General features: G+C 44.2%; 1 protein-coding gene across 3 annotated transcripts in view; it reads left to right on the top strand.

Moving 5' to 3' along the window:
- LOC137432478 (rho guanine nucleotide exchange factor 7) overlaps window positions 1-9,191 on the top strand; it is a 147,893-nt gene extending 138,702 nt beyond the window's left edge. For 2 of the 3 annotated variants that reach the window (XM_068124448.2, XM_068124450.2), the window contains 2 exons: window positions 1,003-1,057; window positions 6,714-9,191. In XM_068124448.2, coding sequence (XP_067980549.2) covers window positions 1,003-1,057; window positions 6,714-6,836 — 178 coding nt within the window. In that variant the 3' untranslated portion in view covers window positions 6,837-9,191. The remainder of the gene's footprint in view (window positions 1-1,002; window positions 1,058-6,713) is intronic. The other variant, XM_068124452.2, reaches the window with a different exon arrangement.
- The last annotated feature ends 4,263 nt before the right edge of the window (window positions 9,192-13,454 follow it).

The raw sequence follows: 13,454 nt of genomic DNA on the forward strand, positions 1-13,454 counted from the left end.
TTGTATCTGTTGAAGCCACAACATATTTACCAATTGAGCTTTTGTCATCAAATCTTCAACAAACTTTTATAATGAGAATATGGAGAACACAAATGAATAAAATGTACAACTATATGTTTTTTAGCTGTTGTTTTCTCAAATTTAGTTAAAGTATAAAGTGGATGCAGATGGGCTATGCATTCTGGGATACTTTCTAGTTACCCTCACCAGAGGAGAGGGTATTGCATTTGAGTCCGTTTGTTTGTCTGTTTGTTTGTCTGTTTGTTTGTTTGTCTGTTTGTTTGTTTGTTTGTCTGCACAGAATTATTATGATTTTCTCTGCAACCGTTGGTGCGATCGACATGAAATTTTCACCATAGGTGCAACTGCACCTGCAGAATGTTTTAATGATAATTATGACGTCATTGGTCACGTGGTTCGGCCGACATCTTGGAAAAACCGAAAAAATTTGCACCTCGATATCTTCGAAAGTGCTGAATAGAATAAATTGAGACATGGCTCATTGTAAAGAAATCTCCATGGGGAATAAAATATGTTAATGATGATGTCATAGGTGCCTCCATTATGACGTCATAATTCGACAAGTACAAAACTTCCTCCGATCAAGATGAAATTTCTTGAGCATAATCTCGGAATAAATTGGTTTCGAAAAAAAATGATGACGTCATCGGTCACGTGGTTCGGCCGCCATATTTGTTTTAACACAAAAGCCTTAAAAACCCCTGAAAATACATCCTGGTGTGGGTTTGCAATCTCTGATTGTTCTTTTTCTTGTTCTCTTTTGCGTTTTCCTGCTGTTGAAGAGAGAAGAAACAGATATAAGCCATGGAAACAGCTTCACATGTTTGTGGTTGCATTTTACTTGTGTTGCCTACAATGGATAAATCTGTAATTTATGGATTTGTCATGCTTAAGGGTTGTAAATATTTTTCACCTCTTGTTGCATTGTACAGTATTTTGTTTCTTTAATTGAGTGCTTCCTGTCATGATGTGCCATTGCAGGAGCCTAGTGGACACGGTCTATGCACTGAGAGAGCAGGTACAGGAGCTCAAGCAGGTGAGGGACTGTTGAAGATGATTGCATGTTTTAACGTTGAATTAACAATATATACCAATGATGTGTGGTCATTTCAGTTGATAAAGATGAGATGAGAAAGCATGCTGCATGTGATACGACTAATTTTGCAATGAAAAGTGCTATTGATTTTGCAGTCACCTGTGGTCAATTTTATATGGCCTTGTTACCTCCGCCACCAAAGGTGGATGGAGGTTATGTTTTCACCCCTGTCTGTCCGTTTGCGAACAAAATATCTCAAAAAGTTGTGGACCGATTCGGACCAAATTTGGCAGAGATGTGTAGCGTATGGGACAAGGACGAAATGATTAGATTTTGGTGAAGATCCGGATTCGGATCCGGCTACTAGAATTTTTAAAGTGATTCTTCACCCTTGGGAGATCAGGCCAAAAACAGCAGGATATCTCAAAATGTTGTGGACGGATTTGGACGAAACGTGGTGGACCGGTTGGGTGTCTGACAAGGACAAATCGATTCGATTTTGGTGAAGATCTGAATATGGATTTGGATATGAGAATTATTTAACTTTTAAGTGATTATTCACCATTGAGAGATCGGGCCAAAACGATACATAGCAGGATATATCAAAAAGTTGTGGATGGATTTGGACGAAACTTTTTGGAGAGGTTGGGTGTGTGACAAGGAAGAATCAATTCAATTTTGATGAAGATCCGGATCCGGATCCAGCTAGTAGAATTTTTTTGTCTTCTCTGAAGTTTTTTGATCCGAATACACATCCATTTGTCTCCTTTCCTTTCCGGAAGATGCGTTGTGTTAAAGGTGTACGCCAGGTTGTATTTTTCAATGCAAGCTGATTTTTAAATTCAGTCATTTATTATTTCTCGTGTCATATATGGCTGATGGTTTTGATATCTCTTGTTTGCAATGTTGCAGTTAGATTGGCTGTTCCACTGATACAGTGTCCTTTGTAGGTTAGAACAGAAATTTGTAATTTGTTCAGAGTGTCGGCAATAATTTGCCAAGTCTTTGTGACAGACAAGGTGTTATCTTTAACACCCACAAACTAATGCTAGCGGATTCCTGACTTAACGTCCATCGGAGGCATGGCAACCATGCCTGGCGAGTAGCACTCGGAGACAAACCTAACCGGACCAAAAATGGAAGTCATGCTGGACAAATCAAAAGTAAGTGCACTACCTCTGCGCCATCCTGTTGGACCATACATTAAAATATGTTACTTCATAGGCCTGATCGCCAACTGACTTAAACCCGGATCATGTTGCTGTGAGAATATAGGTACTGGCTAAATGAAGTGAATAAGAATGTGAATACCAGTCGACAAAGTCCAAGTACACTTAAGCCAAGTACACCTCAGATCGGCAGTCTGCAGCCTCCTCACTCTCTGCAGACCTGGATAAAATCACAAACTGGTCAAACAAGTGGAACATGTCTTTCATTCCTGACAAATCTCACACTCGCACGATGTCTCTCCGAAAAGACCGACTGGACAACCCTCCCATCTACTTTCTCAACAATCCTCTCAAAGAAGTTCTGTCACTCAAGCTTGTGATCTCACTATCTGCCATGATCTTTCCTGGGAGAACCACATTTCCAAGCTGGCCTCCAAAGCCAGCCGACTGGGCATCTTCCGTCGTACGAAGCCCTTTCTGGGCATTTCTGAGCTCCTCACCACATACAAGACTTTCAGCCGCAGCTCAATGGAATATTGCTCTCCCCTCTGGGCTGGTGCTCCTGCCTCACACCTAGCTCGGCTTCACGCTGTTGAAACCAAAGCATTCAGAATTATTGGAATCTCCCGAGATGAAGCTGATTCTGAGGGCCTTTCTCTCTCTCACCACAGGTAGGTTGGTGGTCTTTCTGTATTCAACCGTCTCCTCTCTGCCCTAGCTCCCCCAGCTCTGTCTGTACTCTGTCCCCCAAATATTCCTGCAGGACACACAAGATCTGCCAGCAACCCTCTTCTTGTGAAACTTGCAAAATGAAGACTCTCGGCTCACCTTCACTCTTTCATTCCTCTTTTCTCCCGCCTCTGGAACAAACTCCCACACTCTCTTCAATCCATCTCCTCCCTCCAGGTCTTTAAAACAGCTGTTCACCACGATCTATCTTCCCCCATCTAAAACCTTGATCTTTTCTACCACTGTTAATACACCGCAAATCCACCTCTTTCAATCTCCAACTTATTTCCTGAAATTCCTCCTGACCCCCCCCCCCCCCCCCTACAGCTCTCTCCCTTCCACAGATCTACCGACGTCCCTGTTTTCTACTGTTGTTGTGCTTGTATGAACTCCCTCTCCCCCCCCCCCCCCCTCTTGTCTCCCACTCCCTTCATTGTATGTTTTGTGTGTCTGTGCATGTTTGCATATTCAATGTGTTAACACTTACATGAGCCCCGATTCTGTATACAAAAAAATAAAATAAATAAAGTCGAATCCCTCATTGCCTCAGTAACCGCTCCACCGCCACCAGCACCGCCCAAGCCTGGACACTTACTGTGTGCCTCAGACTTTGGTGAGTACCATACACATTTACTTATAAGTTTAGTTGGTTCACGAGTTATCAAGTGACCACTATATTCGTCATGTGTGTGCGTCTGTCTGTGCATGTGTCTGTGTGTGTGTCTGTCTGTCCGCAGCATAACTACCCGATGATATAATCCGATCTTGATGAAACTTGGGTGGGAGGTTGATATCATGATCTAGTTGTGTCCTGCCTAGAGTGGGCGTATTGCGCCCATTGTGGGCGGAGCCACGCCCAAAAAAGATGTCTTTGTATGGGGTAATTGATTTCAAGCTACATCTTCTCCGAGGGGTTTGGTGGAATCTGACAGGGGTTTCGATATTTGGTTAGGCCAATGTCATGTGTCTAGCCCCACGCAGCTCGATTTTTCTTTTTTCTTTTTCTTTTTTTTTCATTTCATTTTTCACCGAATTTTCGGTATTGTGTAGCTAACTAACCTCATAACTGATTATACATTATTTTCTATCTCATTTCAGGGTCAGTAACCTTCGTTTTGACATTTCCGGGCCTGGCCTGTCCAGGCCTGTTTCGGTTATAGTCCATCCTTTGTCATTGAATATCGTTCGCTCGTGAACCATCGTCGTCTCCTGACTTGTCATTTATTTACGTTCTTTATTGATTTAGTTATGTCTTTCGTATTTATTTACAGGAATTATATTTGCACATTTTCTGTCTTTACTTAGGTTAGAGTAAGGTTAGGACCGGACATTTCCACCTTGGAACGAATCTTCAATTTAAAACATTATGCCTATGGGAAAACCGTTTTCTATTTACGTTTTTTTTGTTTTACATTCAGTTTTTTAGGATTGCATCTCGAGATTGTGTCTCGAGCTTGTTCTCGAGCTTGAAATTTGCTTGGATCATTCTTGAAAGGGTTCGCCGCCATCTGCTCGAGCACCAGCGACCAGTGTAGTCGGGCTTTACAACAGAGAGGTCAACGATTGACCGTATCCTTGCACTTCAGATTCTCACCGAACGCAAGCAAGAGTTTTGTCAGGGGCTGCTTGCAGCCTATGTTGATCTCCGCAAAGCATTCAATTTGGTGAATCAGGATGCCCTCTGGAGGATTATTGGTCTTCGTGGGGTGCTACCAACGCTGATCAATCTAATCTCTGAACTATACTCTGGTACTGAGAGTGCTGTGAGGTGTGGTGACTCCATCTCTGACTTATTTCCAGTTGTTACTTGAGTTCGGCAGGGATGTGTACTGGCTCCCACACTCTTCAGCACTTGTATGGACTGGATTGTGGTGAGGATGTCGGAGAGGTCAGGCTGCGGTTCATCATTTGGGAGTGTCAAGATCTCTGACCTTGATTTCGCAGATGATGCAGTCATCTTTGCGGAGACGCTGGATATGCTTACAGGGGCACTCAAGGCACTTGAGGTTGCTGAGAGAGACTCAGATGAGAGTTGTTGCCTGTATGGTCCGTGAGCGTCAGCTGCGGCTGTATGGGCATGTGGCTCGGTTTCCGGACGCTGATGCAGCTCACCAGATACTCTCAGAAAGGGAGCCTCATGAGTGGAGGACGCCAACGGGTCGACCACGTGCCTCGTGGTTGCAGCAGGTTGATCAGTATCTCAAGGCGATAGGGATGGGCCAGGCATCAGCCTGGGGGATTGTCAGACAGAGGCCCCTGGAATACCGTCGGAAAGTGGATGCGGCGATGCGCTGCTTTTATACTTGACCTGACCTGATCTCGGGCGTAAATCAAAGAGTCCCTGTATCTCTATATAATGGAGGAAAAGTACATTGTATGTAAGTATGTTGTATGTATCATCTACTTTTCCGAAAGGATTTGACCTAGGAAGTTGAAACTTTCATGCATTTAATGAGGGCACCCTGAAGTTGTGCATGTGCAAGTTTTGAAAAAAAAATTCCCCATCTTGTGGCATTTCCTGCCTTTGGGGGTGGGAGCATTTGGAATTGTCCGAGTTGCATAACCACATTGTATTATATATGCACATAAGCAGTATGCATGTTTTTGCTTCATGTATGTAACCCAAGCTACTCTATTTTCGGGAGCGATCGAAGCAGAAGCCTGTTGCCTATACACCACCCAAATGAAGGGAAGTGTCAGAAGAACGTGTGTTTGGAACGCTTGGAACAAGATCGCCCGTAGGGCGGGTACTCTGCTATCTATATAATAATAGCGTAAGGACTCGACTTTGTTATCCCTTTTACGCCGCACCCAGTGACCCGATGCCCACGGCACTCATGGATTTACGATCTACGAACCGCGCTCTTTGTTTATCACGTACAGCCACACTCGAAAAATCTGAATTAGCCGACGTTGGGGCCCAAAAGCATCCGATTAACTGCCGATACGACGCCATCTTACGATGCCATCGTATTGGCGTCTGCTGGGCGAAGGCGAAGCGAGCCGTCCGCTGATTGGACAGTCGAGTGGTGTGAACATGGGTGGTGTGAACCAAATGGTCTTTTTATTCCCTTGAACATTTTAAATTAGGATATATAAGGAAACGTCTTTATCGTCATTTTAATAAAGTTAAATGGAGTGACGTTGCGATACTCGGGGTGCGTTGCATAAATCCTCGTAACTCAGAGAGGTGTAGCAGGTGGCGAGACGTAAGGAAGCTTAAAGATAACGAGCTGAAACAGACGAACGATATGTCAATCCCTTTCTACACCGAACGGCAATAAAAGTATGAGAGCGGGAAGGCATGGCCTGAGCACTTCGAGCAGAGAGGACTGATTGGACTTAACTTAAAGAGAAAAAATTTGAGCTTAACGGAAGAAGAAGATCCCATGAGCGTTCCCCTATGCCATCCATTATGGTTCACTCTATCCATACACCACATCCTCCCTTCCGTGGATGTTCCACGGGTTTCGGCTAGTTGATTATAACCATGCATTAAAAAGACTTTCAGAATTAATTAATTATTTGAAGGTTTTTCTCTCAACTGCAGAAAAGCATGTTTGTTTATGAAAAGCATGTTTGGTTGTGAAAAGCATGTTTACACAGCAGTGTAAAAATGATTGTGCACACTGAGCAAATTGTGCAGCTGCTCTCTGGACTGGAAAGTGAAACTTCACGAGATGAATGTGCTGCAGTTTTAGTGCTAAGGATGGTTTTACCATCTCTTTCACAACACACGTCTATTTCTTCTTTCTCAGGACACCCGGCGGCTGCGCCAAGGCCTGGAGGAGGAAGCAAGGGCACGAAAGAGTCTTGAGAAAATAATGAAGAGGTGCCTGAAACTTCCAAACGGATCTTCCTGGGATGAAACAAACTTGTAGCAGGAAGTTGCTGAACTGTTACCAGCATTTGCCTGCAGTTTGAGTCCTGTCTTGCCAGTAAGCATCAAAAGCAAGGCGGATATAATTTCCCCAAAGCAAACCTTTTGAAGTCTTACCTGGTGCAGAGATAGCCCCTTGCCATCCGGGAAATTATCAGGACCCACTTTGGGTGACACCAGGAAATTGTTGCTTGAAAATGGCAATCTTGCCACAGTACATGCACTGGTACTTTACACCCTGCAGGCAAATATCACATAGATGCAGCACCATCTTTTGCATCGCAAAATGCACTTTTATGGTTTGGTGCACTTCCCTATCCCTTCCCGTCCCCACCCCCCACAATTCCAATATTATTTTATAAGATGAGAACTATGATTTTCAGGACTTTGTTTCTGGTCAGAACATATGTGTGTGAATGTGGCATAAAGTTTTACGAGTCTTGTGTCACGTTTTATCCCCTGCCTTCACCTCCTAACCCCTTCCCACCTCCGTCCCCTCCTCCTCCTGCCCCCACACACTTTCCAAAAAGGTCAAAAGCTGAATCAATTGAAAGGAATCAAAGTAATATTAAAAAACGAAAATCAAATTGCACAGAGCTCATCGAAGCGATTATCCCAAAATATTTTTGGGATTATCTTTTTTTTATTGTAATTGTACTTTTCTTCAATTATGCATCCCCTACCTATTGTTTTGCTGGATTTTACCTAGATGGAATGAGCTTTCCCTTGTTTGTCATGGAGTTTACCTGTGAATAGTACAACACAGTTGGCCTCGATTTGCAGGCTGAAAGTTGTCGGTGTTGCGTAGGTGTGTGTCTGTGCGTATGTTTCTTTGTGTCTGCGTGCGCGTCTGTATGTGACGGTGTTTACAGTGTTTTACAAGAGAAACCAGCGAATCACTGCACTGTTACCGGGTGGCTTTTGGAGGTGCGCGACGTGCACCAAATTGTGCGGCGGAAAGTTTGATTTCAACGTAACCTCGAAGGAGCGCAGGGAGCAAGGCCAATGCATGGGATGTTTTCAGTTTTGCTCTCGAGAATTTTGCCTCTGCCTACCAAGTCGTTCGCTTGGCCGGGAAGCAAGATCTCACGGTTCGAGCACTGTGAGCTACACCATCGAAGATCACCGTTTGAGAACAAAAGCAGTCCTCGAACGGTGGCAACTTAATGAAGTACAATGCTGTATTTTCATGATATACAACGTTTGCACAAGTCTAATTCCATTAGCCTTTAGAGTTGCTTTTAATCTCTTTTTCAATTGCAATAATGTTTTAAGCTCAAAGGAATTTACCTGTTTTGATGCTTGCTTTTGTTTATTCAAATAACCAGTCCTTGTTTGGACCGAAGTGTTGTTCGTCCCTAAATGTGGCAGTTCTGGTGGTGACAGATTGTGCGTTAGCTTTTGAACTCTGTACGGTGTTGGGTCTTGACTGGGTGAAGGCCGGTCACGCGGAGCACAGATAGACCCTCAAAAGTCCGTGCTCCTTTGGTCTTTTGTCTTTGGATTGGATCCATGCCATGTTCATTGTTCTTTTGCGCGTTCAAACCGGGCCTAACAGGATGGCAGGTGCTATTGTGGCCGGCAAGCTCCACGGAAGCACATTGAGATATGTTCTCATTGTATGTGCATGTCCCTTGAAATAATGTCACAGTTTGGTGATATTTCTTACCGATTGGAATTTTTGCTGTATCAAGTTAAATGTAAATATAACGTTTTCTGTGTTCCTTTCCTTTTTATGTACATGTTCAGGTTTTTAATGAATTTGACGATGTATCAATGTTTGCTTTATCTCCACTGTTGCTTTGGCCAACATAAATTAAAAGTAAGGTTAAATGTAATCAACTTCATGTTTTGTATTGTGTGCATTACAAATGGAGAGAACACTCTGGTTGTTGCATTTGATCATGCATGCAAGTATTTTGAAAATACAGTAGTAAGAATTTTTTATGCATGTGAAGTTGATAGCAAAACATTTTAGATATAGGTGCAGGAAGAAAGGTTGCTGTGTGTGGAGAGGGAAGGATTTGGGGTAGGGGCGCTTTTACAGCACAAATTGGTGGGACGAGATTTATTGAAGAATTTGCTTCTTGTTAAACAAATTGTGATTTGCAATATTCCATGCAGCATTATTTTATAAATAATTAAAATACAGAAAAAAACATGTACAAGGTGTACCCAAAAGGAATATTTTAATTTTGTTTCATAAATCTTGTTTCCAAAATAACCTTTGTAATACATGTTGAACATGTTGTCAACTTTTCTAATACTTTGTTGTGGTTTGGAGGTTGCGAATGTGGAGACCAAAGGGATGTGGGGCTGATTCACGGGTAGCATGAGTAAAGATTTGTCAGCATCACCCAACTGTTTCCGATCAATATCTTTACAGCATTGCCTTTACTGTACAAACCATGAAAACCGCCATAGCGTGGATTGTGGGTTGACAGGATAGCCCGGCCAGATGTATGTGCACATGCCTCTGAGCTGTCATAATGGATGGAATCGACAGGACGTTGATTGAGGTATGCTCGGTGTCATTGGAAACGAGAAGCAGACGTTTCGGGCGTTAACCCTTCATCAGAGAAAACGAGAAAGATGTGATAAGGTTGAGGCTTGATGTAGGGAGGGAGTGAGTCAGAGTTGCATGCATTAGCAGGAGTAGGTAGCATGTGGGGGTGAGGATGACAGGGAGGATCAGGAGCCAAGTTCCTGCTTTAACCTACTTAATCAAACTTCAAGGCCGGGCCAAGCGGCTCGTGATAGACTTGGGACAAAAACTTTCCCTAATTATGGCTGTGAAAGACTCATCGTCAACTTAAAAAAGTGATGAAAATAATTAAATAGAGAATGGAGAAAAATATAAAAAACTGATATAAAGGAGAGAGAAAATGGGAAGAGGAAAGGAAAGCATGATAGAAAAAAGGAAGAGAGCAGGAGTGGAAAAGTGAAGGAGTGTGAGCAAAGGAAAAGGAAGAGAGGTAAGATAGATACAATGAAATAAATTAAAGTAAAAGGGTAAAAACAGAGGGAAAGGTTGTAAGAGATGGGAGGTCTAAATGAAAGAAAAGCGCTTATTCATCTCGTGGGGAGCCAACTTACCGATCTTGTAGATAAGATGTCCATTTTACTGTCCGTGGTGCTGAAATGGAGAAAAATATTGGAGACTGCCAAGTGGCTGAACGACTGTCCGCGAAGATTGGAGTTTTGAGCAACCGGCTTGAAGAGGTCTGTGGTGTTGGCTCATGCATTCACGGATGTGATTGTCCAGTCTTGGCCTCGTTTCACCGATGTAGATCTAGCAGAGAGTGGACGTGATCCCACAGATCAGATTTCTGCAGGTGAGGTCAAAGTGTTCCGTGGCTTTAATACTGCTTTTAGGTCCTGAGAGTGAAGTGGTCGTCTTGATGGAATGGCAGGCGTTACAAGCGATTCCTTGAGCTTTCCTGTACACGAGCGTTTTTGATGGGAGGTCAGAGGGCAATGGTCCTTATAAAGGAATTTCTCAAATTTCTGTCCCACTTGAAAGAAATTAGACGCCATTGTGGGAAAAATCGAGGAGGTTTCAGCATCATTCTCGAAAAGTTAGAACTTCGTCTGGACGGTGTTTATGACTCAAAGGTTGATGGGATGGTCGGTCAATGTGAACACGATCTCATTTGAAAGCTACAAAATTACACCACACGATTCAATAAACCTACGAGGTATTACCCTAACATCAAATTTATCCTGGAATCCACACATTACACAAATAGCTAAGTCTGCTTCAAATACACTAAGAGTCCTGTTCAGATGTCGAAGATTCTACTCCTCTCTAAAGTTGCTTCAACTAAAAAAAAGGATTGATTCGTCCTTGTCTAGAGTACTGCTCTCATATCTGGCGAGGTTCTAGCTCCACATACTGGACAGAATTGAATCCAAAGTCATCTGACTTATCAACTCTCCCAATCTGACCTCAAAACTCTTCCCGCTCAAATTACGCAGCAAAGTTGGTTTTCAAATTACGCCAACTCTTTTCTACAGATATTACTTCGGTTTCTGCTCCCAAGAACTTGCTGCTTGTGTACTTCTGCCCATAGGAGTGACGGGGGAGGGAGGACGACTGCCCATGCGCGAAGTGGAAGTGGTGCCAAATGACCTCCTCTAAAAAACGTTTTCACGCTCCATTTTGGTTGTACATAAATTACAATACGTACAACAGACTCCACGTGAGAACATGAGACGTAACTTTCAGAACCACGTTTTACATTTTAAACTCTGTGCTAAGTCATAATGTCATGTGATGTTTACAAACTCGCCAACCGATGTAACATTTTTGTAATTACTAATCACCTCCGCACAGTAAACGAGAACGGCACTCGGTAGCGCGCATACCTCCACCAACCAGGTTGAACAGTTTATGTATTGTATTCCACTGATAGGCCGGATCTGGATTCGGACCTGAACCAAAATCGAATCGGCTTGTTCTTGTCACTTATCCAACCTGTCCACCAAGTTTCGTCCAAATCCGTCCATAACTTTTTGAGATATCGTGCTATGTATTGGATTTAGCCCTATCTCCCAATGGTGAAGAATCACTTAAAATAATTAAATAATTCGCATATCCGAATCCATATTCAGATTTTCGCCAAAATAGAATCAATGAGTCCTTGTCACACACCCAACCGGTCCACCAAGATTCGTCCAAATCCGTCCACAACTTTTTGAGATATCCTGCTATGTATCGTTTTTGGCCCTACCTCCCAATGGTGAAGAATAATTTTAAACATTATACTAGCCGAATCCGGATCTAAACCAAAATCTAATAATTTCGTCCTTGTCACAAACTCTACCTTTCTGCCAAATTTTGTTTGAATCCGTCCACGACTTTTTGAGATATCTTGTTCACAGAGAAAGAAGAAATATGTCGTGCACAGCACGATACTTGCGAAATCCTAAAATAAGTTGTTGGCCTATGATGACCTCAAAAATAATTGGTGGTTGAATTCAGTGCCCTGATAGGCAAATCCTCTTCAAATTTTAAGTTAATCAGATGAAAATTCACAATTTTAGAAAAATTGGCCTATATTGACCTTTTGGCCTATGTTGACCTCAAATATGATTGGTGGTTGAATTCAGTTAGCTGATATGAAAATCCTATTCAAATTTCAAGTAAATTGGATGAAAATTGACGATTTTAGAAATTTGACCAGGTTGTTGACCTTTGGCCTATGTTCACTTTTTGGCTTATGTTGATCTCAAAAATAGTTGGTGGTTGAATTCACTTAGCTGATATAAAAGTCCTATTCAAATTTCAAGTAAATCAGATGAAAATTGAGGATTTTAGAAATTGGAAGGAAAGTGGTTGACCTTTGGCCTATGTTGACCTTTTGACCTCAAAAATATATAGGATTTTGTCGGACCACCAACTCTACCATTTGGTGAAGTTTCGTGAAGATGGGTTTATAATTGTGACCTGTAGGAAAGTATTAGTGAGCGGACACACACACACACACACACACACACACACACTTACTTGTAGTGATCAACATACTTGTCAAAAGCAAACTTTTTTGCCAAGTAATAATGCACGAGACCAACCAATGTACTTACTTGAAAGATCTTCGATTTTCGCAAGTAACAAACAGACAGGGGTGAAAACATAACCTATGAAGGAACTGCGCTCCAACGCGAGTCGAAAGAATTGACGCGACCAAAGACGGAATTCGTCCGAGTTGCTTTATTGAAACAAAACAGCTCAGGTATTCTGACAAGCCCGTTTATCGGGCAGCAATATATATACACATTTATGTCGGGAAGTTTGCCCGGCAAAAGCTATACCGGGCATGCCCGTGTGTCAAGGGCGAGCCTTGGAAAGGCGAGTCTGGACCTGCCCGGGCGTGTTTGGCTGCGGCCTGGCAAGTCGAGGCTGGGCGTGCCCGGGCGCTCTGGACGAGCCCTGGAAAGGCGATAGCGGGCATGCCCGGACGCTCTGGGCGAGCCCTGGAAAGGCGATAGCGGGCATGCCCGGACGCTCTGGGCGAGCCCTGAAAAGGCGATAGCGGGCATGCCCGGACGCTCTGGGCGAGCCCTGGAAAGGCGAGAGCGGGCATGCCCGGACGCTCTGGGCGAGCCCTGGAAAGGCGATAGCGGGCATGCCCGGATGCTCTGGGCGAGCCCTGAAAAGGCGATAGCGGGCATGCCCGGACGCTCTGGGCGAGCCCTGGAAAGGCGATAGCGGGCATGCCCGGACGCTCTGGGCGAGCCCTGAAAAGGCGATAGCGGGCATGCCCGGACGCTCTGGGCGAGCCCTGGAAAGGCGATAGCGGGCATGCCCGGACGCTCTGGGCGAGCCCTGAAAAGGCGATAGCGGGCATGCCCGGACGCTCTGGGCGAGCCCTGGAAAGGCGATAGCGGGCATGCCCGGACGCTCTGGGCGAGCCCTGAAAAGGCGATAGCGGGCATGCCCGGACGCTCTGGGCGAGCCCTGGAAAGGCGATAGCGGGCATGCCCGGACGCTCTGGGCGAGCCCTGAAAAGGCGATAGCGGGCATGCCCGGACGCTCTGGGCGAGCCCTGGAAAGACGAGACCGGGCGTGCCCGGGAGGTTCGGGCGTGCCCGGGAACAGTGAGTCCGGGCATGCCCG

The sequence above is a fragment of the Myxine glutinosa genome, chromosome 8 (genome assembly GCF_964187855.1).
Source record: "Myxine glutinosa chromosome 8, kmMyxGlut1.1, whole genome shotgun sequence".
NCBI lineage: Eukaryota > Metazoa > Chordata > Myxini > Myxiniformes > Myxinidae > Myxine > Myxine glutinosa.